The sequence below is a fragment of the Eimeria necatrix genome, genomic scaffold (genome assembly GCF_000499385.1).
Source record: "Eimeria necatrix Houghton genomic scaffold, Enh_scaff34, whole genome shotgun sequence".
Taxonomy (NCBI): domain Eukaryota; phylum Apicomplexa; class Conoidasida; order Eucoccidiorida; family Eimeriidae; genus Eimeria; species Eimeria necatrix.
Genome location: NW_013655336.1, coordinates 113947 through 141481, shown reverse-complemented (window position 1 = coordinate 141481; position 27535 = coordinate 113947). Strand labels below are relative to the sequence as shown.

General features: G+C 54.0%; 6 protein-coding genes across 6 annotated transcripts; 3 read left to right on the top strand and 3 right to left on the bottom strand.

The window, feature by feature from the left end:
• Positions 1-74: 74 nt before the first annotated feature.
• ENH_00046170 (zinc finger DHHC domain-containing protein, putative) lies at positions 75-2774 on the top strand (the record flags this gene model as incomplete). Its single annotated transcript, XM_013585481.1, has 3 exons — positions 75-451; positions 671-2540; positions 2661-2774. 3 exons carry the CDS (start codon positions 75-77, stop codon positions 2772-2774), a joined length of 2361 nt encoding a protein of 786 aa, XP_013440935.1.
• Positions 2775-6145: 3371 nt separating this feature from the next.
• ENH_00046160 (selenophosphate synthetase, putative) lies at positions 6146-13154 on the bottom strand (the record flags this gene model as incomplete). The annotated part of the gene is made up of 14 exons (XM_013585480.1): positions 6146-6924; positions 7105-7202; positions 7316-7689; positions 7902-8034; positions 8375-8784; positions 9062-9271; positions 9527-9699; positions 10009-10062; positions 10185-10273; positions 10426-10607; positions 10913-11508; positions 11769-11911; positions 12133-12286; positions 12821-13154. The coding sequence occupies 14 exons, from the start codon at positions 13152-13154 to the stop codon at positions 6146-6148; spliced, it is 3729 nt and encodes a 1242-aa protein (XP_013440934.1).
• Positions 13155-14253: 1099 nt separating this feature from the next.
• ENH_00046150 (coatomer zeta-2 subunit, putative) lies at positions 14254-15080 on the top strand (the record flags this gene model as incomplete). Its single annotated transcript, XM_013585479.1, has 2 exons — positions 14254-14443; positions 14830-15080. The coding sequence occupies 2 exons, from the start codon at positions 14254-14256 to the stop codon at positions 15078-15080; spliced, it is 441 nt and encodes a 146-aa protein (XP_013440933.1).
• Positions 15081-16807: 1727 nt separating this feature from the next.
• ENH_00046140 (hypothetical protein, conserved) lies at positions 16808-17830 on the bottom strand (the record flags this gene model as incomplete). The annotated part of the gene is made up of 3 exons (XM_013585478.1): positions 16808-17063; positions 17249-17405; positions 17542-17830. The coding sequence occupies 3 exons, from the start codon at positions 17828-17830 to the stop codon at positions 16808-16810; spliced, it is 702 nt and encodes a 233-aa protein (XP_013440932.1).
• A 768-nt stretch (positions 17831-18598) lies between these two features.
• Positions 18599-22190, top strand: ENH_00046130 (hypothetical protein, conserved; the record flags this gene model as incomplete). The annotated part of the gene is made up of 7 exons (XM_013585477.1): positions 18599-19151; positions 19652-19938; positions 20486-20547; positions 20793-20895; positions 21060-21269; positions 21618-21701; positions 21948-22190. 7 exons carry the CDS (start codon positions 18599-18601, stop codon positions 22188-22190), a joined length of 1542 nt encoding a protein of 513 aa, XP_013440931.1.
• Positions 22191-22834: 644 nt separating this feature from the next.
• ENH_00046120 (hypothetical protein, conserved) lies at positions 22835-25939 on the bottom strand (the record flags this gene model as incomplete). Its single annotated transcript, XM_013585476.1, has 1 exon — positions 22835-25939. The coding sequence occupies one exon, from the start codon at positions 25937-25939 to the stop codon at positions 22835-22837; it is 3105 nt and encodes a 1034-aa protein (XP_013440930.1).
• Positions 25940-27535: the final 1596 nt, after the last annotated feature.

Below are 27535 nucleotides of genomic sequence, written 5' to 3'. Positions count from 1 at the left end.
GCAAGGGCAAGGACAGCGTTAACAGCAGCAGCGAGGGCAGCTGTGACAGCAGTGAAAGCACAACAAAGTTGGCCATGGCCGCGACCTCCGCTGCCGCTGCCCCTCACAGGTCTCCCATGCGCCCGCACCTGCAAGTCGAAGCAGCAGAAACGGCAGCAGAAGCAAGGTTCAGGGAAGAAGCAAGAAGCTATGATAGCAGCGTGGCCACCTTCGAAATCTCATCCTCTCCCGCTACAGCCTACGATGAAACAGTCTGTGACGATGACGACTGCGGCTCCCCTGGGCCACTCTGTGTAGGCTTTGTGCTGCTGCTGCTGCGGTGTGGCATACTTGGTGCCCTGGTGGCTATACACCCTTCCTTATTCTCCTTTTCAGATGCTGGGGGTGCAGCAACGTGGCTTGTGGCTGCTGCTACCGTCGCCGCTTACTTCGTAGCTGCAAGCACAGATCCGTAAGGCATGCCGGTGCTGCTTCCGTTGCTGGTGTTGCTGTTGCTTTTGTCTAGGCTTGGTGCTGGGCGCTCACATAGGTAGTGCTACTTTGCTGCAGTTGCAACTTGCTGCTATTGCTACTGCTGCTGCCACTGCCACGCTATTCCTGCTGCTCCTCCTACCGCCTTCGGCTGCAGCCGCTGGAGTTTTGCTGCTGTGTAATTGCTGCATTGCTGCAGGGGCGTGTTGCGCTATTGTCCCTCGCTGCTGCTGCCTCCGGAGCAGCGGCAGATGCTAAAACGCCGCCGCAGCAGCAGCAGCAGTCGGTTGCGGCGCTTTGAACTCGAGGACGACGACAGCTGGGAAAGCAGCAGCAGTAACTGCAGCACAAAAGAGAGCTGCTACTACACAAAAGCGGCGACAGAGGCAGCTGCGGCAGCAGCAGCAGCAGCAGCAGCAGTAGCACGCGGTCGGCAGCAGCGCTGGCAACGAACTACGCCAAAGGGAGTTCGGCAGCTTCCCCGTTTCTTTAGGAGGCGCCGAAAGGACTATGAGGCCCCTCGTCAGCTCAGCAGCAGCAGCTTCAGCAGCAGCAGCGACGGCCATGATAACTCTTTACGGGTGACCGGCAGACTCACCGCTGCTCCTCGCGGCCGCAACAGCAGCAGCAGTAACCAAAGTATCAGCAGCAGCGCGAGCTTGGACATTTTTTGTGAAGAAGAAACGAACGGAGACTTGCCTGTGCTTCCTCGGACGCGCAGTAGCAGCAGCAGCAGCAGCCGCAGCACGCGTGTGCCCGCACCGCCAGTAGCCTGTGGCAGTGCTAAATTTCTGAGCCTCTCGCAGCAAGCGGAGCCACCGACGATAATGCAGGATCAACACGAAGAGCAGCGCGAACATGAGCAGGTGCAGCAGCAGACTCTACAGCAGCAACAGCGCTTTCGGCAAGAGCAACATTTTGGGGCGCCGTTACTTAAAAGCTCGAGCGACGAAGACAGAACAGCGATTACTGGAGTGTCGCTGATGCCGTACCCTCTGATGCAGCAGCAGCTGCCGCAGCAGCAACAGCGGCAACGACGGGAGAGCAGCCCCTTACCTGTCGTTTCTCGAAATGCGCCCTCAGCGATGCCCCCCGACGAAAGTCACACGCAGTGGGAGGAGGAGGAGGAGCAGCAGCAGCACATGCAGGAGCAGCATCAGCAGAAGGGATTGCGGGGACAGAAGAAGCAACGACTTTCCGCTGCATCTATTTGTGGCGTGCCTGCTGACATTTGGCCAGCTGGCGGACCCCATGGGGCGTCGCTTCGTCAGGTGTACGTAAGTTGCAACAATGTGCTTCACTTCGACTCCAGAAGGAGCAGAAGGAGGCAGCGGAGCCGGCGGGGCTACAGGGCAACCCGAAGAAGGCATCCCGCTGAGTGCAGCAGCAGAAGCAGCAGCAGGGAAGGAAGCAGCGGTGGCAGCGAAAGTGACAGCAGCAGCAGCAGGAGCAACGGAGAGGGGCCCACATCTGGTAGACGCAGTAGTAGATTCGGCAGTAGCGCTCACCACGTGCCTCAGGAGAGTCAAACAGTAGCGGCAGCCGCTGCTGCAGCCGCTGCCGCAGCGGCGGACACAGCACAGATGGAGGCACAGAAGAAGCTCCGGGAGCAGAGCAGACGCCAGCGCCAGATAGCCGCAGAAGCAGCAGGGACGACAGCAGCCTACGACCATGCAGCAGCAGCTCCCGATGTTTCCATCCATGTTCAGGGACCACAGAGTGGTCGAAAGGATGCCAATAGGCCAACAGAAGCAGCTGCTGCTGCCAGTACATCAGGTGCCCCTGCATCAGATATTGCCGTGGCAGCATCCATGGCAGACGAGCTTGAAGCCGCTCTTCCGCACAGTACACAGAAGCAGCAGCAGGAATGGGAGATGGTGCAGCTGGGCCGAGCAAAGCCTCCCGATTCTTCATATGTCCCAACGTCTACAGCATCTACGACAGTGACTGAAGCAACAACAGCAGCGGGAACTACTACGGTTGCTGCCGTTCCTTTTTCTGTTAGGAAAAGACAGTTGTGTCAATATGGAGTGAGGCTGCGTTTCTGTGATCGGTGCTGCATGTATCAGGTAGGCAAAAGCAGCAAAACCAAAAGCAGCAGAAGCGGCAGAAGGCGCGAAAGTAGCAGCAGTAGCCGCAGCAATCCTTGTGGGTGTATGGATCGTCGCAAGCATCCTGCTGCGTTGCAGCCATTGAGGACAAAGCACTGCGCGGACTGCGGCGTCTGCATTCGCACCCACGACCATCACTGCCCTTGGATCGGTCTGCTACTGGCATTTAACGTCCTTAACAGGCGAAATTAGAGTTACTGCGTTGTGTTTGTAGTACTGCAGCGTGTGGTGGCGTGACACACTTCGTGGACCACGTAATTTCACTGTTGTTGCCTCTGCTGCTGCTGACGCTCTAGCAACTCTATTAGTGTGAAGACTGCTTTTTTTGCCTGCTGCTCATACAGGGAGCTGTGTGGGGGAGAAGAGCCGCCCCCACTTTATGGTATACCTGCTTCTGCAGGTGCTCGAGGCAGGTGTATGCACAGTTCAGTGTGTGCGGCTGCTGCTGCTTCCGATGGACGTTAAAACTGACTGGTGCGACTGAGCACCTGCTGTTTACGCTGCTGCTGCTAACACTGCTGCTGCTCCAGCTCGAGGCGACAGGTCTATGTAGTTTGCGCCGGACATCTGCGGCAGTTTCTGGGCTTCATGAGGCTATGTCAGCCTCTTTCTCTCACGAAGCTGCGTGTCTGTGCTGTATTATCAGCGTGTGTGGGTTCGCCTTTCATGGCGTACTTTCTGTCTCGCACAATGAATATTATTAAGGTAAAATATATTGCTTTCAACTTGTTTTTTAGATTCGGAAGCTTTTTATTTGCGCTTGCTTGCATGTTGCTGCAGGGGAGCGGGGCTGTGCTTGCTGGTAATTTTTAGCTTTTTTTTCCTGCTTGGCCTTCTTTTGCTGGTTGGCTGCCTCGCGGGCTACCACTTGCTGCTAATGTGTTTGAATTTGACAACGTGGGAACAGCTGGCGTGGACTCGAATTTCATACTTGAAGGTATCTGCACTACAAGGATACTACAAACGATGCTACCCAGAAGCAGACGAGACTGAAACACACACCTGGAGACGTCATCCACATTTCATGTGGTCATATCCCTCTGCTGCGTGCGGCCTTCGTGATCCTCTGTAGCCTGTTCGCGTTCTTTGACCCATTTCCTGGGCGATCATGACTTCCTTACTCTTCTTAGAGTCTCTTCAGTGTTTACTTGGGTTATGCCTCTCCGTATTCCGGACTTTTCGTTCGTGCCTGCTGTCTTTTTTGTCCATATTTCTTTGTTTGCCGTTTACTGCGGCTCTGTTGGTTGCTGCTCAGTTTCTTCCTTTTGTGTTTTGCCTCCGTAACATTTATAGCTGTCTGGGATCGTGGGTCCTGTGTTTCTGTCAACTCTCGCTGGCTTCCGTTTGGAGCCGTGCTTCTGCCTCGTTGCCGAGTGTGCAGGGCTTGGACGAAACAGCCGGGTCGCCCTTCTCGCGCAGCTTCCTCCACAATTTACGAGTGTATTGGATGCCGGCGCTTCCCCTGCGGTGCTGCGGCCGCTGCCGCGACGAATGCCGTGGGCCGCAGGGGGAGCTCTGGTGGAGGCCGGGTCAGTGTTTGTCTGTGTGTATGGCCCCATTTGCCATTGTTTTCTTTTGTCATCTCCAGTTTCCTGGCTTCTTTTGTGAACTAAAGCCTCACTCCACTTTTGCTTGCCTTTTGTCTCCTCCACTTTTTCGCGCATTGCTTCGTTCCCTCGCAACTTTCTGCCTTCCCTCGTGCCTCCCCCACCCATTGTCTCTCGTCATTTGTTTCATTCCGGCGCAGCTGGCTTCCACATGTTCTGTGTTCTTTGTAGCTTTGTCCGTGTACTTCTTTACTGTTGCCTCAGTTCCTTGCGTGTTGGTTCTGTATGTGGGCTTCACAGTGGCTTAATACTGGACGAATTCCGTGTCCCTTTGACCATTCTGCCCAACACATCTTCCTTTGGCTTTGTCCGGCGCGTTTCTCTTTGACCGTTTGTGGGCGTTCCCTTCTGTAGCTTTCGTGTCCCATCTGTCTTTAAGTCCTCTGCCCTGGTTTTTCTGTGCCTCACTTCAGGCCCTCCCCACCTGCCACTGTGCATGCGAGCTCCTTGCTGCCGCTGCGTGCTCGCCCGCTGAGCCATTCAGCAGCAGCGACAGCAGCTACATGTAAGCGTCCCCAGGTGTATGGTGAAAACCGAATTCAAGACATGAGAGCTTGCACATTCCGTGCATTAAAAGACTTGTCTGCACCTGTGGAGCCCGAAGGGGCAATTACGTACGACTCGGAAGGTGTTGTAGCTGCGTTTTTGTCCTCTGTCCCCTTGCACTCTTTATGAGCAGCGAGTACTATAGCAGTCTGTTTGCAGTAGCTGACCAATTTGTATGAATAGACATAGACTTCAGCAATTCAAAAAGATTCAAGAAACTAGCCGCAATCTTCTACTGCGGATTACGTATTCACAGTCTTTTATCTGTCAGTCAACGCGTAGCATGGGTTCCTCAGCTCACGGTATGTCAGATAAGCAAGCAGCTCCTGCTGCGAAGAAAGCGACGGGTTAGAAGGGGATACAAGCAGTGTCAGGAGTGGGGCGGACACGAACAGAAAGACAAAGAGCGAGGAAGTATTTACAACAGGGTGACACACAGGAGAAAGCTGAGAGGCTAGAGGCGTAGACGACATACAAAGATCGCCACAAGGATATACAAGGAGAATACACACCCGTGGAGCAAGTGGATCTGGGAATACAGCTCGCGCAGGCTCCGACAGCAAGAACCACATAAAGTGTGAACCACGGGAACTGGCATATAAAGAAAAGCCGACACAAACAGCAAAACACGAGGCAATACGTTCTAGGCGTCTTGAAAGAAAACCCGTTGAGACCCAGCGAGGGCATAGACGAAGCCGAAATAAGCTAAAGACATAACTGAAAATGAGGAGAGGAAATGGAGCGCGGTTCAGACGAAGCGAGGCACAAATAAAAGACACTCTGGACAAAGGCTCCAACGGATGAGTGTGCAGTTACTTAAACGAAACAACCAGTCACTGAAGACATCCTGTCTCCCGGCGTGAGGCGCATTTACACCTCAAATGCTGCAATCATATAAAACAAATACTTCCCATGGCACCGGAGGGCCGGATAAACTCTGCCGGCCTCTCGTAACCTTCATAATAGCAGCAGCAGCATCAGCTCTTGCTGCGGTTATGAAGGCCCGGGAAACATGATTTCTTGCATGCATGGAGTTTACGGACTCACATGTCATGCTGCTGCTGCCTGCCTGCCTAGGCACTGCCACAACAGCAGCTGCAGCAGAAGCTGCTGCTGCAGTGAGCCCTCATTGCCTCCAATTTCAAACGTTGCAAGAGCATAAACGCAGATGTGGCATCAACTGCAGCTGTAGCAACATGGGATTCGTGGATGGGTTGAAGCAGCTTCGCATGAGGGTGCAGATCCGAAACTGCAACAACTGCAGCTTCAAAAGCTGATGCAGCAGCAGCCAGTTTCGCGCTTCCTTAACCAAAATATTCTCCAAGAGCTCATTTCTAAATGGCCATAACCTAGAGGCACTCACTGTCAACACAGGAACGGCAGCGGCCGTTCCCACTGCTCCTGCTGCATCTACTTGCAGCTACTGGCAGTATCTGCTGCAGTCTCTGTATATGCGGCGATGATTTGGATTGGCTTGTTGCGAGTGAGGCTGCTGTTAGCTGCAGCGTCAGGAGGAAGTGATATTATGTCTCCGATGGCCACAGCCGCCGTGTGAACCCGCAGCGCTGCCAGGCAAGATGCAGCAGCTTCAGCAGGGACTGCAGCGAGCAGTCCCCCGCTAGTTTGTGGGTCGAAAAGCAGCGGGAAGACGATTGAGGAGTCTGAACAAGGACTGCAACAACAGCAACTGCGGCTGCTTTCCCTTTCGTTCACGTTACTGTAGCTCCATAAGCTGCTCTGCACCGCCGTCTCCTCTCTGGCCGGACCCTCCAGCTTGTCCGCCTCCGCAGGCAAAGAAGCACGGCAGCAGCAGGGCCCCCGCAGCTGCTGTTGAAGCGCTTGCAGCAGCTCGCGTTCGTCGCCTAGCTTCTCATTCGACGGAGAAAGGCCCCTGACATTACCGAGGTGGAGAGAGCCCAAAGGTGCTTCGGCCTCCACTTCATCTTCAGACAAGACAGACAGACGGCGTGCTCCCGTTGCGGCGTTCTCCACAAAAAGAGATGCAGCAACCCCCTTTCGGGTGAGCTCAGCGGCCCCAGGCAATAGCGGGATCCTGCCGAGCCAAACACGGGCTCCCACCAGGTTGGCGCCGCCTTCTGCTTCTGCTGATCCATCAGCGCGGTTCAATTTTGCAAGTGCCCTGTTCGACGTGTCCACCACTTCCAGCAAATGGCCTAGCAAGCCAAAACCTGCACCAAAAACAACAGCAACAAAACCTTACGGATCATTGGACCAGCCCAAATCTCATGACCAGGTCGACTTTGTGGCTGCTAAGCTTGCTGCAGCCCCCCCTTGGAGTCTGGAATGGCCAAAAGGCTCTGCTGTTCTAGTTTGCCAGGTGTACCGCAATAGAAATAACAGGAACTCACCAGTTATGTCGGTGCATGCCGTCGCCCCGTGCTGAACCAGTGCATGCATAGCCGCCCTATTCGTCTGCTGCATTTGTTGCAGCGCTGCCTCCACCCAACTGCAGCATTAACATCCACAGTAACAAGCGGCCATAAAGACACCGCACCAAACGCTAAACTAGCAGCATAAGCCTGCAGAAGAAGCCACAGATGCGAAAGAGCAGCGCCTCACCCTCCTTTTGCTCGGCTCTTTGCATGGGCCGCAAATATGACTCCAGTCCCAATGCCCTTCGTCAGCAGTAGCACACAGCCCTCGGTAACACCAGTGCTACCTTTCCGTAGAAGGAAGCCAGGAGCCAAGGGTTTGCCTGGTGCCATTACTGCCTGCTGCTGCTGCCGCCGTTTCTCGTCATTGCCTCCTTTGCTCGAGTTCGTCTTTGCTGATGATGCGCCAGGCGGAGAAGGATAGAATATCCGTCCAGTGACGCAAAAGCCTGCAGCTGAGGGGCCATCGCCCGCGGCAGAATGACCGCCGCTGAGCTCGCAGCCCTCAGCAGAGAAGACACTGCTTGCCCCGCATAAAAACTGCAGCAAATTGTTTGCTTGCTGCAACAGCAAAAAAGAGAAAAAGCAGCCCATACTACGGCCCTGAAAGCTGTCGCACCAAAACGTTGCCACCGGCCAGGCCATGCATGCACAGATAGCAAAGGCGGCAGGGCCTAAAGCAACGAGCAGCAACAATAACCGGGATCCCCTCCAAACAGAGGCAACGGCTGCACAAAGGCATCAGCACGTACAGCGGTACAACAGCGACGCACCAGCTCAGGAGGCGCTTTTTGCATGAGAGTGACGGCTAGGGCCGTTAAAGGCTCCGCGCCACAAGCGTACAGATCGGAGAGGGCGTGGGCTGCTGCTACGCGGCCCATAGTGTACAGGTCGCCTGTAAACAGTCTGAAACAGAGCAAGATCAACAAAAAGAAAAAAGTGTGGACATCAATGTCCGCAGTTCTCGGCCTTTCGAAATAAAGGAAACGGACCGACGCGGATACAGGAAAGCTGAGTTCAACGTTGTAAGGTAGAAAGAAGCGCGCCCCTAATAGGCACGTGCCAATAACTTCATACCAAGAAACAAGCAATATTCAACTCGTGCAGAGACGGAGAGGGACAAATACAGCAAAACGAACAAGAGCTATGTCGGGTGAGAGAGAAGGGGAGGCCGGACACCATATTCACGCCCAAAGCAAGTTTAATTTAAAAGTGTACGAAATGTAGTATTGTACGCTCTTATTACCTAAAGAAATCCACACTCTGGGCAAGGAGGGGCACAGGGGGTGCCGTCACGCCAGCTGTCTCCAGCAGGCCATCTAAAGGGACTGGGGAAAACAAACAGCAGTCATCAGGGGTCTTTAGACCGCATATAACCTCTGGACGGGCGAAGAGGGGCTTCTCCTGATCCCAATCTTGCTGATCGTCAGCCCCCGGCTGCTGCTGCAGCTGCTGCAGCTGAGCCTCTCGGTCGTGTAGTTGCTGAACCTGGAAATTGTGGTGGCGCAGCTGTTGCAAAGCCGCAGAGACGACGCGCTGCGGTATTTTGCTTGAGCAGCCAGCGCACCGAGAAGCCCCCGTGCAGCCTTTGGAGCGAGCCCCTGCGGCCTTGGAGAGAAGAGTCGCGAATATCGACATGCAGGGGTGTGGCAGATCCTGAATTGTAAACAAAAGCGGAAAAGGCACATGGTAAGAAGGAAAATCTACAGAATACGAGAGGGACAGAGTACACACACAACAGGCAGACACAAGAAACCAAGATGCGACAGTGCACAATGCAGTTGGCAATAACCACTTGGGAGGTACAAACGCGAACGGAGCAAGTAATGCAACAATCAAAACAGTGCACACACTGCAGAGACAAAAAAGGAACGGAGACGAGCCAAGTTGGCATAACAGCACAATTGGGAGCAAGTGTGGACTGCTGACTCACTCCGATTGCGGGACCCTGAACGGGCGGCTCGGAGGCGATCGCTGCGGACACCCAAGTACTCAGTGCCTCAGCACCGAATGCAGCAGCAGCCCCAAGTTCCTTGAGCCCCAAAAACGAAGTGGATCGCTGAGGCCCAGGAGGGGCGCTGGGGGATGCAGTAGGCCCGGGAAAGTCGCGGTGGCTGCATAGCCAGTTTGAATCGATTGCTTTCTGTAACAACAACAGCAGCAGCAACATAGGGAGTGGCGACACAAGCAGTGAGCAGAGAGGTACATACCGCCACAGCAGAACTCACACACATGCAACAACAGTAGCAACAGCGAGGTTGGCAGCAGTGGAAAACAGCATCTGCAGGGCATGGCAGCACAACACTTGCAGCAAAGCACTTGCGAAAGTAACCAAAGCAACAACAAGAGCATCAGCACCGCAGCAGGCGCCACGGCAACAGAATGTGCAGCAGCGCACCTTGAGTTTCCAGACCCAGTTGCCATGAAAGACGAAGGCCCCTTTGCATAGAGCGGCTTCACTTTTGCCAGTCACAAGAAGTGACATGAAGGAGCCCTGGGGCTTCCAAACTTCAAGCGTCTCTCCTCTCAATAATCTCCATATATTGCTTTCGATGACGGGAGCGGCACGCACTAAGGAAACCAACAAGCACTCAACACACCATCCACGAGTTGCACACATGTACGCTCGAAGAGCAGCAGACGCGCCCAAAAATAATGCCCCATCCCATCCCTCATGAAGTTTCCTTGGTTTGGTCTTGAATGTACAAAAACTAAGGTGTGTGCGGGCATGCATCAAATGCAAATGCACACAGAAGCGAATGGCACATCCACGCCCCACAAGACGCAGCGTCTAAACAAATTATATCCAACAGTGCCAGCGTTAGCCGAAAGGGCAACTGCAGCAAAATAGGCCAGAGCAGAAGCTGCAGCCGTACTCACCTGCATACACCCCAGCCTTCGGGCGAATGTGACCCACGATGCTAGCCGTGTGGCCTACAGCAGCAAAGCAGCAGCAGTGGAAACATACGTATCAAGTTGCCAAAAGTACCAAATTGCCTGTGCGGGGGGAGCGTCGCACAGATAGCAGCTGCAGAAAAACCTGCGCCGCACTGTACCTGCAGCGAATATGCTTGGGTAGTCAACACATTGGAGTGTCGGCAAAACTCGCAAGAATCCATTTTCATCTAACGGCAACCGTGTCGACCTGTATAGCAGCGCAGCAAGCAGCAGCAGAGCAGCGTCTGGTATGGACAGTTCCGTCGTCTTAGGCACTCCTTGCTCGTGGGACCCGTGCACGCACTTGCAAACTTCACTACAGTACTGCGTTTCTACGCCCAAGGATTTCTCTAAGCTCACTGAATCCAGTCCTGCGGCTTCGTGCTGGTGCAGCAGAAGGAAAAGTCAAAAAGCTCGACCAGCTGCGTCCCCGATGAGACAGCAAGGACCCGACGTCCATCCGCCATCTCTTCCAGGCGTTCTACGCGACAGTTGACGTGCACAGTGACGCCCCTGGATGTCAGCAGTTTCCTTAGCGTCGCCTGCAAAGACAGGAAAGATATGATAGGGAAAGTACGTCAGGGCGAAGAAACCGCAGGAAAGAATACAGGCAAAATGCGCACACAGGGAAACCTATACAAAAAGTACAAGAAGCACAGTCAACATGAGTTCTTGCAGACCCCAGCAGCACCTTTTAAGTCAACACATCACAGATTATTTCTGAAGAAAACAGCGGCTGCTCAGGCAACAGCAGCAGTGGCAAAGTCACGCTAGCAGCAGCAATACCGCAACAGCTGCTCTGTACGCGGCAGCAGTCTCATGCAGCAGCAGCAAAGCAGATGCTGACTTGAGCCCTCTTCGAGTATCCTGTGAGGATTTCCGGGCCACTCGTGGCTAAGACAACTTCCACCTTAAGAGGAGAGACAGAACGTTCCCTCTGCTGTTCATCCTTTTGCGAGTAAGAGGCAAATGAATGCTGCTTCTGGCGCTGCTGCTGGTGCTTATCTAGTGTCTGCAGCAGCTGCTGCACTGCATATTGCAGCGCCAGAGCCATCTCAACACCCACAGCTCCCCCGCCAATCACCAGAATGCGGAAGACAGGCCGTGTGTCGGCCATCTTGCTGCTACTAGTACTGGTGCTGCTGTCTCTCCTTGCAGTGTCCTGAGACTCCCCACCAGCAGTGGCCTTTTTGCTGTCTACAGCCTGCTGCCAGGCCTGCTGCAGCTGCTGCTGTAGCAGCAGCCAGCGGGAGACGATGCCTTGAATTGGCCGTTTAGGGCAAACACAGCAGCAGCAGTACCTGCTGCTGCTACTGCTGCTGCTGCCAGATGCAGGGCAGCCACAAGGAGACAGCTTATGCCCCCGAAGGGAATCATCTCCAGTTGGCGAAGGCATGGGACTTGTCTCTGCTTCTGCGGTGGATGCATCTCCGTCGATACACCCTGCAGTAGCAAGCCAAAAAGTAAAACATTCAGAAAACTGATCAGTGAGCCGAAGACCTATTGAGAAAAATGGCCGCTCTGGCAACAGGTAGCAGCAGCAGCCGCAAAATACGCAGGCTTGATGCCGCAGCAAGAACAGCTGCACCACCACAGCAGCAGGGGTGCCACCGGCCGCTTCTTCATTCCTGCGTTTCACGGCTCCTGCCGAAGCCCATCATTTCACGAGTAGAAATGGCTATACTGCGGGAAGGCCGCCCCACCCGCAACAGCGGACAGCAGCAACAAAAGCAGCAGCTTGCCTCTGTTTACAAAGGTGTTGCTGCGTGAAAGTAACGGCCTTATGCTGCCCGGAATAAGAGACATCTCGGGCTTGCTTCCCGTGTCGATCGACAGCACATCAAATCTGCAGCAACAAATACGGGCAACAGCACTGTCCACATGTTCTCATTTTCCGTTCATGTCTGCCTTGAAACGGCTCTCAGGAGGCTTAATGAAGCACATAGAAGAGAAAAATATGCAAAAAAAATGCAGAGAGCATGCACTTCGGTAACTTTCGGAGCAGCTAATCACAGAAGCCCCGAGAGTGCACGGGCAGCCACTGAGGCACATGACCACAAAGCCCACCTTAGGGGGGGACGACTGCCGTCAAGCAGCAGCAGCTTTTGCTGCGGCAGCAGCCCCACAGCCCTGGCGGTGATAAGGGAGGCGCCCGCGAAAGAGCACAGAGGAGCCAAGTCAACGGTCAAGTCCGGCAAGTTGAACTCCCCCGTTATGTAGCCTGCAGAAACAAAGCAGCAGCAGCTCACACAGTGGCAGAAGCAGTAGAAACACGCAGCGCGCACGCAGCCCCTAACCGCACAGACAGGCTCAGCAGCAAAGGATGCGCTCAGGAAAATAGGGAAGGCAAGTAAGAACAGCGCAGAGACACACGGAGGCGCCGGCAGCACATAAATGATGTGGACAGAGCGATAGGAAGGAGCACATCACAGAGACAATACAAGAGACAAAAGGCTACTGACACATTTAAAAAAGCTCATCCATGGTGACTCCAGACAGAAATCTGAGACAAGGAGGTGCCAACACACCTAAAGAGATGGGTTACAATGACTAGAGACGGAAATAACAGACCAAGGGCCAACCACATGGATGAAGGTATCTACGACACTTCCACCATACAAACACATCCGTAACCGCCGCTGCCTCTTTGACATTGCGTAGGAGCCCCACCTAGGTGGCATAAACAAGACCACTCTGGATATCTAGAAGGTTTGAAAACAACGACAGCACTAGCAGGAGCACCAGCAAGACTCACCAGGTACCATGGCACTATATAGGACTTCCGTGGTCTCCGTGACAAGCAGTAAAGAGACAGAAGAGACGGGCAGGTTGTTGATGCAGCCGCTGTTGTTGCTGCATTCCTCATCTGCGGCAACAGCAGCGTCCTTGCCGAGTATAGAGCGCAGAACTACAGCTGCTGTTTTGTCTGTGGAGGCGGCACCAGCAGCAGAGCTGCATGGTGTTGTCTTGTCCGCCGTTGCCTCCCGCTGCTTACGTAGGCCCCACAAGCGCAGCACATCCAAATGCGCTTGGCCCGCCCCCACGAGCACGACCTGTCGTTGCAGTGCGCCTGCGCCTCCTCGTCCCATTGTTACTGTTGCTCCTTTCGTTGCTGCGGTTTTTAATGTTCCAGCTGCTACTTTAGCGGTTGATTTCCCCAGTATTTCTACGCCTGCCGCTGCTGCTACCGGTCCTTGTCCTCCTGTTGCTGCGGGGGGGAAGCGGATGTCTTCCGGAGAGGCTGTAAAAACTTCCGCAGTCTGGACAGCCAAAGGCAACACAAATATTTGTACAGGACTGTCAGATTAGCAGTCCCCTCTCCGTACTGGCGCCCCTGCCGCGGTATCCCGCTCTCGGCTTCTGCTGCTCCTGCTGCGGTTGCTGCTCCTGTTGCGGTTTCTGCTCCTGCTGCGGTAGCTGGAACCGTCGCAGAAAATTGCAAGAATAAAATGTCAAAAGGTCTTGGTCTCAAGCTTTGGAGATACACCATTAAAAGTGATTGCATCCGGCTGCTGCGAATGTAGGCTGCTGCTGCAGCAGCCGTAGTGGGAGAGTCTGTCCTGCGTGCCGCCTCCTAAGTCGGCTGCAGAAGCCACAGTCACCTGGTCGCTGCCCAACTAAATCCACCTCTAGTTGCATTTCAGCTTTAAAGAGCATATCATTTCGGCAGTTTCTCTGGCAGTGCACATGCACTCCAGTGGCCCATCCCGCACGTGTACTGCTGTTGCGTGCTGCTTGCTGCATGCTACTGCAGCGTTCCTCTCGTTAAAGACAAGAGCCTCAGCTTAGGGCAGAAGTTTTGACTCCAATATCAGGCTTAGACGGGCGAGGAGAGCTGCTCGGGGCCACCACAACAGCGGCCGCCATTACTGGCCCTACTAAAGCACATTCCTTCGGAGCAGCGGAAGTACGCTGCATAGCGCTGCCGCTCAGTTCTAAGCATCAGCAGGGGCAGCGAAAATAGGGCATAGCTAGAGGGGGCCGTCGCTGCTGCAGCATCATCGGGCGGGGACGACAGCAGACAGGAGACAACGGCGCTGCGTCTTGGGTTTGCTCTATTGAGTTGTTGGCCTCCAGCGTCGATCCAGCGAAGCTGCAACTGCGCAGACGCTGTGTCAGAATCTTTAAAGTGGGAACAGCGAGGGCAGAATTAGTTGCAGGAGCAGAAACTGCAGCAGAAACGGCACGATGGATACTCCACTGCGGCTGACGTGTATCTGCATCCTTGACTCCAATGGGGAGCGCATCTGCGCTCAGTATCCCACAAGGGCTCCTCCTTCTTTGGGCCCTCCATGCCCTTACAGAGACTTCGACAGCCAACGGAAATTTGAAGGTCTCCTTCACCAGGGTCTCATGAATATCAGGGGCAGAACAGATGGTACGATCCCTTTTGCTGCTACTGTGGCTTCTGTGGCGAAGGCTTTCGTTGCTGTTCCGCAGATGACCGCTGCTGCGCTGCTGCTGCTGCTGCACCAAGGCTACATCTGCGGCCACTCATGCGTGCGATTTCATGGCGGTGCTTACTGATTCGGCTGTTGCCACTCTTGCTGCTGCTGCAATGCTTCTATCTTTATTCCCATGGCGCTTTTCTTCGTATTGCTGTTCTTAGCGTTTTTCCGTGGGATTCGTTGCCTGCCTTTTTTGGGATCGTTTGGCGTCTGGTTCCCTACTGGCCTTCACATGTAATCTGGGGCTTCTGAGCCCATTGTTTTTATCGCATGCTTTTCTTGCTTCCTGTGCTGCTGCTGCTGCTATGCTGCACAGCTGAGGCGCTACAGGTAGAGGGGGAGATAGCTGTGGGCCTGGATGTAGGGGACGTGTCAATTTTCGCCGTTTCTCCCGAGTCCTCTGCCAACGAGCTGCTGCTGCTTGAAGTAGTAGAGGCCCTCAGATCTGTCTTAAGCTCGATCTGCAAGTACGTGACGGACTTATCTTGTGCTGTAGCTACGTCTGCTGCCCTCGTTGGGTCTTACGGTTCTGGTGGTGGAACGGGTGGCGGCTCGCAGCAGCAGTAGCTGTTCCTGTGTGCTAGTCGTCATTGCAGCCCCCCTGCGGTAACAGGCATTTTGGCCGCTTTCTGTTGCCGCTGCTGATGCTGCAGTGGTACGGTGACCCGGCAGGCGCTGCTGGAGAACATGGACTCTGTGTTGTTGGCAATGGATGAGACCGCAGATCAGGGGTATGCAGGACCGAAGGTTTTGCATCTCCCGTCATTTTGGCCCCCCCATGTGCACTGTAGGATTTAAGGGTGTTTCTCTTGCTGTCGCTGGCTGCAAACACCTGCTTGCCTTTTGTTGTCGCCTTCCTGTGCCTTTCATGACGCTGTAGTTTGTTTGCAGTGTTCGTTTGTTTCCACTTTGCAACTGTGTGTTCGGTTCGGTCACCACTTGTTTGTTTCTCTCTCCTTGTTTTCTTCAGTTTCTTTATTTGCCTCCGCTTTTCTGTCGCCGATGTTTGTGGACCTGCCAGTGCGCTGCCGTTGCTCTCTGCTTTCACAGTTTGTGGCTTCATTTGTTTCACCAGTTCCTCCGCTGTTTCTTCGAATTTGTTTGCCGCCGCACGATCACTGGTCTTTGTGGCTGCTGCGTCGTCTTCTGCTCTGTTGCTTTGCATTTACGCTGCGGAGTCGTGCTGTTACCTGCCACCGACTGCGTTCGCTGTAATTGTGCTTTTGGTTTTCGCATGTTCGTTTGTTCTTATACTCTCATTGACCGTTGTGGTCCGCAACTGCTTGTCGCACGAGCAGCAAAAACAGCGGCAGCAGCAGCAACAGATGCTGCAGTGGTATCAGCCTGCCGTAGGCGTGGTTACAACATAGCTTTGGCTTTTGCACTTCTGCAGGCTATTGCTGGAGACAAACCCTTCAGCTATCTTGGCCCGAATAAACATGCAGGGAGATGGTCAAGGTACTCAAGAAACAACAGCCTCCCTCAACCAAGTACGCTGCCACGGCCCTGCGGTTGCTCTCTGCCATGCTTATACTGTTCCACTGTTCCGTTGTTTTGGTCTCCTTTCTTCCAGCCTTTCCGTGGGTTTATGCCCGTGTTTTTGTTGGGTCTGCAATCGAGCTCCCCGCATATCGCTAACTTGCCTCGCGCTTCGTGTGCCCCACATGCCCGTTTAGTTTCTCCAAACTAGTTTCAACATTTGTACTGCGTATTTGGATTTTGAGTCCTTTCCAGCTGCGTATTCTTCCTGAGTGGCCCTATGTCTATCAGTCGCTGTTAACGTGCGCACTGCTCTCACTCTGCCTGGATGTGTCTCGCATTTTCATTGTGGGAGTGTCTCGTAGCATCGTTGCCTGTGCAGCCTTCCCATCTACTTGCATTGCCATACCCTTCAGCTTGCTCGGTTCATTTACCTCTCTCTGTCTTTCCGTATCCGCGTAGTTTTGTCTGTGCAGCTGCCATTTCAGCTCTAAAACCCTTCAAGCTTGCACTTGCCTCGGCAAGCCGTGTCTGCGGTACACGTCAAATCGCGGGTTCTCAGCTGTGGGTGTGTGTAAACATAAAAGTCAGTGTCTTTTCCGCATCCTGCGCAGGCCATAAGCCAAGCAAAAGACAGCATCATAAAAAGTCTCCTAAGCGGGGCTTCTTGAAGCCTCAGCTCACCCCACCTAGGGTGCAAAGTAGCTAGCTAGCTAGCTCGCTAGCTATGCAGCTAGCTTTCTGGGACGCGTTAACTAGTCCTGCAACCGCCTTGTAGCTGGCTAGCTAGCCAGTTGGCGATTTCGCAAGACAAATTAGCGCAGGGCCAGCCACAGCGGCGTCGCAGCCCTGGAGTCCATCGTATAGGCGCGGGCGGGCCAGGTTAAGGCATCGGCAAGCATCTGCAGCTGCTGTTGCTGCTCGGAATTTTCTCGCTGCTGCTGCTCGGTCTGCTGCTTCTTGGGCAGCTGTTCCTGTAGGTTCTGCTGGTCAAGCTGCTGCATACGCAGCCGTGCCACGCGGTTGTGGGCTTCTGTCTCCGCCGCCTGCAGGGCAGCTTGGCTTTTCCACCTGAGGGCAGGAACGAAAAAGGCTTTCCCCATGTTTTTGAAAATAGTACACAAACTGAACCGCAAAATAAATCGGCGGGCACGTGCACTAGACAGGTATCGTCAGCAACCGAGACAATGTGAGGACCTACCCTCTGTACAGCGACTAATGCACCGGCAATAGCGATGCGAAGGGCAAGAGCTTACCTCTCGATTAGAAGGATAGTTCCCAGTTGGTCGCCGAGCTGCGCTGCAGCGGGGACTGCCGCTGCAGCAGCGGCAGCAGTCCTCTGGTCTGCTGGAGGCTGCGCGAGGATTTGCAATGATATAAAGCCGTCCCGCGATCCGACGAATTCTTGCCAGGCTGCGGCAACATCCACACCAGCACAAGAGAGCACACAAAATGTAAGTGCCAACAACGTGCAGCAGCAGCAAGAACGGCACCAGCAGGTCCAGTAGCGGCAAGCACACGGAAGGAACATACGCATTCTCGTGTTTACCTTGGACCTGAGGTGGCTTAAATATTTGCACACGGCCGTCAGGTGTTTCTCTACTGCTGCTCTTGTCGGGCGTATAAGCAGCTGCGGGGCAGAGGCGCACTACTGCTGCTGCGCCGGTGAAGCCTTCGTCTGCTGCTGCCGACATTGCATGCGCCTTCCAACCAGCGAACATCCCCACAGCAGCCCCTGCAATGGAGCTGAAGATGGCTTTCAACCTGCCCCTGCTGCTCTCACGGCCAAACCGGCCTCTGACAGTGCTACTGAACACCCGGTGCTGCTGCTGGAGCATCCTGCCAACGGGAGAACAACCAATGATGCCTCCATTATGGAAAGCAGCAAAAGAACCGATGCTGCGGCCGCATGCTGCTGCAGCAGCTGCTGATGCAGCGCGTTGCAGTGGCATAGGCAAATGCAGACGGTCCTGCTGCTTCGAGTGCTGCTGCTCCTCTTGAGCGCGGTGCTCGTCCGGACTTCCTGGTAGCCGCTGCTGGTTGCCAGTGATGATTTCCGCAGTTGTTCAACTTCGTCTTCGCTAGACTCTGCAGTGTATGTGTGCGGTGATGCCGCCCTGTCTTAGCTGCTCTGCACGATCCGTCGAGGCCACGCTCTGCGCACTTCGTCGATGCCACGCCAGCTCAGTGTGTAGCATCCACTGCTGGTTCGGAGTGTCTCAAACTAGTATTAGATAAAAACTAAACAAATGAAGCAGCAGATTAACTGTGTACATCATAAGAATTCGAGCTGCGGTCAACTGCTATCAAGCGAATTGGCGGTTAGCTGCCTGCAGCACAGCCGAGCCTACAAGGGGGCCTAAGTGAAGGGCTTCCAAGGCCCATCGTTTCTTTCTTTGTTCGTGGGCCCCCGATGTCAGAGTGCTTGTCTTTATCTATTTTATTACCAGGGAGCAATTTTTACACAATTTTGAAGCGTGTTTACCGTCCACCTGGCGGAATGATGTTCCACAAATAGGGCCTCGAAGTCGCTGGTGCCAGCCACAGCAGCAGTCACGGCAGGCGGCCGCGGCCCACGGGTTGACGTCCCTGACCAGCAAGAGGCGATGGTGCTGCAGCATTGGCTTCTCCTGCTTCTGCTGCTGCTAGTAGAAACGCTGCAAGCACCGTGGCAATGCGCAGCGAAAGGGTTGGTGTTTCGCAGCTTCAGACACAACGGCAGCAGCAGCAACACAAGCAGCTGCATCTGCGACAAAAGCTGCCGCAGACTCCAGATATCATGCAGTTGGTTAACGACACGGTGCGTGCTGAACTTGAGCTTAGTCCGCCAGCCATATACAAAGGCGGATGCAATAGCTGCAGCAGTCGTGTCTTTGAAAAAGAATTCTTCTCGCTTCCACACCCGTCTGCCAGGTTCATTGCATCAGCAGCCGCGTCTCCGACCAGGCCTTCGCTGTGTATCTGATGCGTTGCTCGACGCTACGGATCACACCACCAGCAGCACCAGCCACAGCACCCTCAGCAATGGCGCCAGCACCACCAACAGCTGTCATGACTACAGCAGCAAGTGGGGTCCTCTGCCTGAGGAAGCTCTAGAAGTACGGCGGCCGCTGAAGTTTAAGCCCAAAAAGAGGCGAGGGAGGCAGAGAATATCGCGCAGTAAGATCATGCTTCCTACAGTGACACCAGAAGCAACATGAATGGCAGTGGCGGCAGCAGTCGCGGTAGCAGCAACAACAGCAAGTGCAGAAAAAGGCATGATGAGGACTCACAAAATGCAACCTCTGCAACACGAGAAGAGGCAGCAGGGGGAGAAACATGCGCAAAGAAGATGCAAACGAATATAGCAATATAGAAGGAGCAAGAAGGAGAAATTAAGATAGAAGTGGAAAGAGAACCCGACAGCGCGTTGTTAAATGGATGGGGAAGTCAGACAGAGAAAATGATAGGGAGAGAGACAGATGCATGCAAAAGTGTGCACAAGGAGTGACGAGAGACTAAGACAAGTGGACAATGGAGACATGCAAGAACAGGATCTGGTAGCTGCATAGTGACAAAGGTGAATGGTGATACAGTGAAGGGAACAGATACAAATGAGAAGCAGCTAGGAGCTTGACTGACCCACTAAAGCCGCTTTTTGTGGCTTCGCTGTGCTTCAGGCCTTGCGGATCTGCTTGCCACGCAGCACACTACGCTGTCGGGCGCTGCTGCGGTTGCTGCCTCCGCAGCAGCTGCAGCAAGAGAATGGAGCGCGGGAGATGCCACTACAAGGGCAGCAGCAGCAGCAATGGCAGCGACGGAGGGCGCTGGGAGCTTTTACGCTTCTTTGCCCTCCTTACCACTGCCGGAAAGAGGTTTTGGCCGGCTGAGAGTTACGGGGGGCACGCTGGCTAGACGGCGCCTGCTGATGCCGCGTACAGACACCACCAGGCCCATGATGGCTCAGGTGGGTTTTGTCTTTGCTGCTGTGTCTGCCTTTTCTCTCTCGTTGCTGTAGCAGCAGCTAGGGCATCTGCCGCTTGTTGTGCACCTTCCCTGCCAGAGGCGTATTTTCGCCGGTGCGGCAGCGATTACCCCGGTGCCACGGTTTGCGCCAATGCTGTTCTAGCTCCTGCTTCCTCCTCTTCTGTTTATTCTGCTGTCCTGCTACACGTTTGCCCTTCGTGATGCCTCTTGAGCTGCTACTGTTTGTGCAGACTTGCGGGGATTGGGAATGTGTGATTTCATCCACACCTAAGCGCCGCCTTAAATTAGTGCCCGTTTGTGTTTCCATCCTTAGCTTGTTCCTTTTTTGTAGGATGCTTGCCTTGCGCCTTCTTGTCTGCCTCTCAGCGTCATGAGCTTATCTTTCGGGCTCTCTGTGTTTGCCGTGTGATTCAGTTTTCTCTGCGTCTGATCTTCATCGCCGTATGTCCTTGTTGCGTGCTTGTCTTTGCTTTCTCCATCTATCTCGGTGTTTGCTCTCTGCGTTTGCTTTTTGCTGTGCCCTTCAGGTGCGTGAAGCCGTCTTCTCTATGCTCCAGAGCTTAGGAATTTTTGCCTGCTCCAACCTTAGGTAAACTCCAGTCATTCTTGTCCCAGACTAGTTTCACTACTTTCCTCCTGCTGCAAATGCCCTATCTTCGGCGCCCACATGCCTTTTCGCTGTATCAAACTCCTTTCTTCTTCTGCCGTACGCACTGCGAGCAACGCAGCATTGGCAAGAGCTACTGCTGCCAGTACCGCCGCTGTTGCTATAGCCTTTTCCTCCGCTCCAGTTTGTGTCTCTGTGTGTCCCTGTGTCTGTTGGCTATCGTTTAGGGTGTTGGATCTCTTCTGCGGCAGCGGTGCGCTCGCCATTGAGAGCCTTTCTCGGGGGGCGCAGCAAGCTGTTCTTGTCGACAGGTCTCTTGATTGTTGCGAGGTGAGCTGAATGCGAATTCTCAAGTTCAAATTCTGAATTGAAAACTTCAAGCATGGTCATTATTGGATTTGGATCGTGGATTCATCTTTCTTCGCACTTAACGATTAACTGCTGCTGCTGCTATCGCCTTCTGCGCTGCTGCGCCTGCTGTGATTGCGTCCTAGGCAGCAGCGGTTAACCTGCGGCATCTAGGATGTACAGAGAGCCGCGTACTGCGGCTGTGTGTCTTTGAGCTGCTACTTTCCCCCCGTCGTTTCCTCGGGGGGCCTGACACCAGCAGCGATAGTGGCAGCGGGAGCTCTGACGCAGCACCGTTTGACTTAATATTTTTGTGCCCCCCCTACACGGAAGTGATCTATGCAGACCTCCTGAAGGTGAATTTCTTCTGACTTTGGTGTTCTTATGCCGCTCCAGCTTTCATGCTGCTTTTTTTCCGGTGCTGGGCCACATCATCTGTCCTATGGCCACTGCTGTCGCTTTTGCCCTTCCTATATGGCCTGCTGTTCTCCTTGCATTTCGTAATTGTAGTTATTGAATTAAGGTGCGATTGGTGTTGCCTGAAATCCTGGTCTGGCAGACTGCTCATCCTGTATCGTCTTTTGTGTCCCCAAAAGGTCCCCTCCATACGTGTGTGTTTTTGCATCTTGCTATCCCTATTCCTTCTCTTTGTGTATTTACGTTCAACGACCTGCCCTTTCACTGCGTGTTTGTTGTCTCTGAAGAAGCTGCTTTTTTCTGGTCTGCTGCGCCCTGGTGGCATCTTGGTTGTGGAGTACCCGAAGGAAATGGGAAATCTCCCTTTGAAGGTAAGGTCTAGCGGCTCACTCATTCAGCCCTTCCTTGGGGCCTCGAAGCGCTCATCAAAGCTTGGGGAGGAATATGAGATAGTGCACATAGACCGAAGCCGAGAAATAAGCGTAGACACAACTATATGGGCACACTTGGCGTGTCCCCCACTGTATGGTCTGCATAATGGCTGTGTATTTCTCCCAAACGCCATGAGATGATGGAAGCACAACTCTTGTTCGTCGAAGCAACCTCTGTGTGTGCAGATCGGGTTTCCTGGGGCTCCAATGGAGCTCGAGGGCCTCAGGAGCCGTAAATACGGCCGCACATGCATTGCCCTCTATTGGGGAAGGCTACGGGATCAAGGGCAGGAGAGAGGCTCCCCACACTTTTCGCCGTATGTGGCTGCACCCGAGGAGTTCGAAGAGCCCCTAGCTCGCAAGCGCAAGCTAAAGAAAGAGGTAGCAGCAGTACCACCAATAGCTGAAAAGAAGACAGAACTATCATAGGAACCGCGGAAGCACAATGCAGCAGGGGTTAGCTTAAATGAGCGGCGTGTCTCGTGCCGGCCGTACGGCCGGCCGTACGGCTTCCACATGCCTCCCGATATACGCATTACGCAAGTATGCTGGCTGCTACTGTGACTAGCGTCTACCCTATATGCAACATACGTTGGATGCCTCTCGTAGAGCAGTACACTGCAGTGGCCATTTGGCCTGCGAGAAAGTGGGAACTCGCTAATACTGTGCCTGTCTCCACTTCTTTTGTTCCATTGGCTCTCTTGGCGGCGCTCATCGTTAGGCAGGCTCTTGATACGCTTCTCTGCAATATGAACAGCTGACTGTTCTGCTGTCGTTGTTTAGGAGCTGTATATACCTTCATATCTGCACTTGAACAAAACACTGGGTTCCTTTCCTGAGATGCAAATGCAGTGCCAAAGACACCAGAAGAATCAAAGTCTGTAGACACTGGTGCTCCTGCCGTCGAATCTGTGCGGCATATATTGCGGGACGCCACTGCGATGCAGTCGGCCTGAAGCTGCAGCAGAGCAGTGCACTCTGCGGCTTTTCCGTTTCAACAGTTTCAAACTTTGCCTAGCTTTCCTGCGCGCACTTAAATGACCGAGATGTGAGCCCCAACTCCTGTTGCAAAGTCAGGCTTTAAGGGCGCTTAAGGCCCCAAACGCTCTAGCCGCCGCTTCTGCATTACGGGCAGCCACGAGAGCTTCCCCCCTTAACGCGAATGCCACTGGGGGCGGTGACGGCTGACTAGAAGCCAGGGATGGGGCCTTAAAGGTTGAGCTTGGGGGTGCCTCCAAATGGCGAGTCCCTGTCGCATGCACAGGGGCCTGCAGTTCTGCTGGGCTGGCAGCGGAGGGAGTGTCAGTCGACGCGGAATCAGAAGGCCGGTAGCAGTAACTCTGCACGCGTCGCCAGCGTGAATCTAAGACCACCCCGCCCAGCATCTCCACGATTGCAGCACCAGCTGCATGGTCCCAAACCATTAACAGAGGTCTCGCTGGAGCCGTTCCGTCGCCGTGTGCCATTGTTTGCTCCAGATACCCCTTATCAGATGTAGTCCCTGCTTCCGCCTTAGTTAGAGCTTGGAACGCCGCTTGCTCCAGCGACGCACGATGGGTATTGCACGGGCTGCTAGACTGTTTCCCAACATCGCTCGGGGCTCCACTGAGAGCATCACTCGCGTGGTGAGTAGGTAGCAGCAGAAATGCATCAGCGTGACCTAATGCAACTGCGAGGTACTTTACGATGTGCCCAAACCTCAGGGCGAGAAACTGCTGCCCTGAAAATGCGATTTTCCAAAGAGGACCTTCTCTAGGGGTCCCCAGTGTGGAAGCCTCCGTTTGCGGAGTCAAGTTCAAATTAGGGGAGCCCAGTTTGGGGGCTAGACCAATTGGACGTCGCGAACCTTTGCTGTGCGGCAAGGTGGAACGGACCTGCAAAGGCCCAGGAGAGTCTGCAAGCGTTTGCTGGTCCTGCCTTAAGAATGACCTAGCCGAGGGGCCGCCTGAAGGCTCAGACAGAGCAGACAGATGTTGCTGCAGCAGTGAGTGCGTCTGCTGATAGTTTGGTGCAGAAACAGTCCACCGAAAGGGGATGGTGTAGGCACTTGCCGATGCTGCTGCCCGTGCGCCTCCTACGCTTCTCGAGTCCTTTACTGAGCTAGGAGGCACCTCTCTGGCATGGCGAGGGTCGTTACACCACGGCCACTTTGTTATATTGTCATCACGTACTAGATGAAACGCACCCCCCTCAGGCTGTTGCTGCTGCTGCTTCAGCTGGCTGAGGTGCAGCAATGCTCCGTTTCGCACATCTCTTACAGTAAGCCTTGCGGGGAGTCCCTCTGCCTTTGTCAGTACACAACCCCGCAGATGTTCCGAGCAGAGAACTGCTTGGGAAACCTTCTTGCTAGGATCCCCGCAGCCGTCAGTGCCCAAGGCCAACTTCGCGGGTACCCGCTCAACGGTGCTGAGGGAGTCACCAGGGCTCTGGTATTCAGCAACAGCCCCAGCAGTAGCATCAGCAGCACCAAGACCAGCATCGCTGAGCTCTGCAGGCCCCGTATTGCCTTTTGCCGGGCGGTGAAGAGGGCCTCTGGAGGCATGTGGTGTGCAAAAGGGTAAAAGGCCATTGCTTCCGCTGCAGTGCCACAGATCGTATGACGGACAACAAATGGAAGCCAACACTATTTCAGGCTGCTGCCGCTGTTGCTGTTGCTCTTGTTCTGTGTTATGGTGCTCGGGTCGTCTGGGCGTATCCTGCGTTCCCTGTGCGGAAGGTTCGTGCTGCTGGTGCCGCTGCTGCTGCAGCTGCTCACGGCGCACCAGTAGGGCCACAGCAGTTGAGAAGCAGAAGCCGCTCTCTTCCCCAAAGAAACCTCGAGTCCCATCTATTGGGTCAACCAGCCAACACCGCAATCCCTGGGAGCTTGTAGTGCCTCCTATTGCTCCAACTGGTACTTGTGAGGACGCTCTCGCGGATGGTGAAGCATCTCCCGCTTCCCGCGCCACATACATCTCTGGGCGTCGCAGCAGTCGATGTAATCCCCTAAGAAAGAGGACTGTAAAGGGCCCTAGAAGTCCCTCGCAGCCATTTGTATCTGCAGTATCCTCATGGCGTCTATTCTCCCATGCCCCAGCAGTTCCTGCTGCAGCTGCTGTAGTCGATGCCTTTGCTGCTGCTTCGGAGCGCTCCCTCAGTCCGTTCTCCAGCAAAGATATTAAGTGCTGGGGAGCGCCTTCCGAGAGAAGCCAGACCACCTCTCGCAGGAGATGCAAAGGGCTCTCCTTCGCGTCAAGGACCTTAGTCGCAATGGGAACACCTCGGGGCCCCACATCGGTCGTATGTGCGGCAGAGGGCCCCGCCAATAAAGGCTCTTCTACCGTGTGTAATAAAGACTTCTCTGGGATTTCCAACTCCCTAAATAGCTGTTGTGCTGCTCTTACTGCTGCCTCCCTGAGGCGAGGGCCCCCTCCCTCGCTCTGGGCCTCCACAACACCTGCAATGCCGTCATGATAGGGTCCTCTGCGAGGAAGTAAGGAAGAGAAAAGGTCAGCTGTTTCTTCCGCTATAAATATGTCTCCAGGAAAACGGCTGCTGAGTACCCCCAATATCACCACCTGGGTCACTATGTCTGCTGCCGCCACACAGGAACCGTCCTTCTTCTTATAGAGATGCAAAGAAGGAGCTACAGGGGCACCGTCGACCCCCGGTCCCTGTTCCTGCAGCTGCTGTCGCTGCTGCTGCTGCTGAGATCGCAGTAAACCTTGCATGCGCAGGTGCAGGCCCAAGACCTGCGTCAGCAGTGCATGTAGAAACGGCTCCTCCTCAGCACACGGTGAAGGTGGGCCAGATTCTCGAGAGTTCTGCCCGTCTCCCTCCTCAGCCACATTGCCAGAACCACCCAGAGGAACCCCTGACGGTGAGACAGTGATGGGCAGGGAGGTGCTGTGGAGAGCCCCGACACCTCTGGTACGTAGAGGTTCTATTTGCCTCAAGGCTCTTCCAGGCCCTGTCCAGTACTCCCCAGCAGTGGCAGCCGCGTGTCGTCGTCGCTTAGCTCCCAAAAACCCTTGTGAAGACATACTACTTTCGCCCGTCCCTATTACCCTGGGGCTGGCATATCTGAAGGGGGTCACCTCGAGCGGTAGTATTAGCAGGAGGAATACACAAGTAAGCAGCGCACGCGGCCCTCCAACGAGCTGCTTCAGTCCCGCAAGTGTAGCGTAGGGCCGCTGCATCAGCTACTAATAAAAAGTTATCAGAGAATGTCCTAAAGACATGGCGAAGACGCGTGAGAGATAGTCAGGAGGGCGCCTCTTGAGGGGCCCATCCTGATCATGAAGGTCACACGTTGCTCGTCCGTTTGTAGCTGTTTCACAAACGAAAACGACCAGATGAAGACAGTAGCTATGCACTGGCTTGGAAGAAAGGGGAACAGAATCAAACCCAGCAGGAGACACGCTCACGCCACGCGATGTTCGGCGGAATCCATTTATGAGCGCATCATCTGAAACAGCAGCATTGGCTTTGTCCCCAACAAAGAAGAAAATGTTGTTTTCTACTTGTCCTAACTGCAACGTAGCCTCAATACAGCTCAATGGAGCGGTGCCGCTGCTCGTGTCTAGGACACCGAAGACTCAGCACATACGACACTGAGTTCACACAGCACTGAATTCACACAGGAATGCCGCGATCTTTGGCTGGCGCATGTCCCTCATATCCGCCAAGGCATTACAGATATAGGTCCGAAGCTCAAACTTTTTATACGCCAAGATATGACCCAAAACATTCAAAAGTAGGGAATTATCCGAAGCCCTGACCTGTTCGTGATGGTCGCACAGCGTTCTTGAGAAAGCCCTAGCGAACATCAAGCATGGGGAATGAATGAGAAGAAAATAACCACCTCACCAACGTACTAGATCCAGAAAATAGTTTCCAATTTTTTATCATAAACAATGTTAAAGGGGACGTAATCCATAACTTATAATAGTCAGCAGGGCCATGCTCCGGAGCGTTAGTAGTCCAACGGTTAGGATACCTGCCTTCCAAGCAGGCGACCCGGGTTCGACTCCCGGCTGACGCACGCTGTTGCTTTTTTCCAGAGGAACTTTTATGCTCCCACTGGCACAATGTCCTTGCATTTCCTTGTAAGAGCCCTACGGCTTGTCAGCATGTAGGCGAGTGAAGATATGGAATAACTACCTCTTTTGATCAGGTAGAGCAGACTAGAGACAACAGGAAGAAAAGGATAGAAACCCAACATGGGAGTGCGTATTTGAAATGCGTCAGCCGGGAGTCGAACCCGGGTCGCCTGCTTGGAAGGCAGGTATCCTAACCGTTGGACTACTAACGCGCCGGCTTCCAATCCACACTATAGCGCACCTTTCATTTGTTTTATTGCTGCCCACCCACCCTATGCCACACGACAAAAATGCTTCGCATAAAATGTTGATAATGGCAGGCATTATATTCTGCGGATACCACAGAAATGGAGGCGCTTCTCGTGGTGCGTTACTCACACGGAAATGTTGGCGCATTAAACCAAAACCTCCCCAGAATGCCCTGAGTTTCTCTTGAAATTATATGTGTCGGGAACCAAAGAAAGAGAAGGAGTCATCACCTCTGGCTGGGGCTGTTAAAAGTTGGCTGTTTCCTCTCTGTCATCCACCCGCACCTTTGGCCCGTTCACAACGATTACTCGCTTTGTGCACTTCCTTTCAGATTGAACTTAGTTTCCGCGCCGTGAGGATGTGGCAAAGCATGCTATCAGCTCACCAAGGAGGCTGAAGGATGCTGGAAAGTGGCTACCATGCATTTTTCCTGCAAATCAGTTT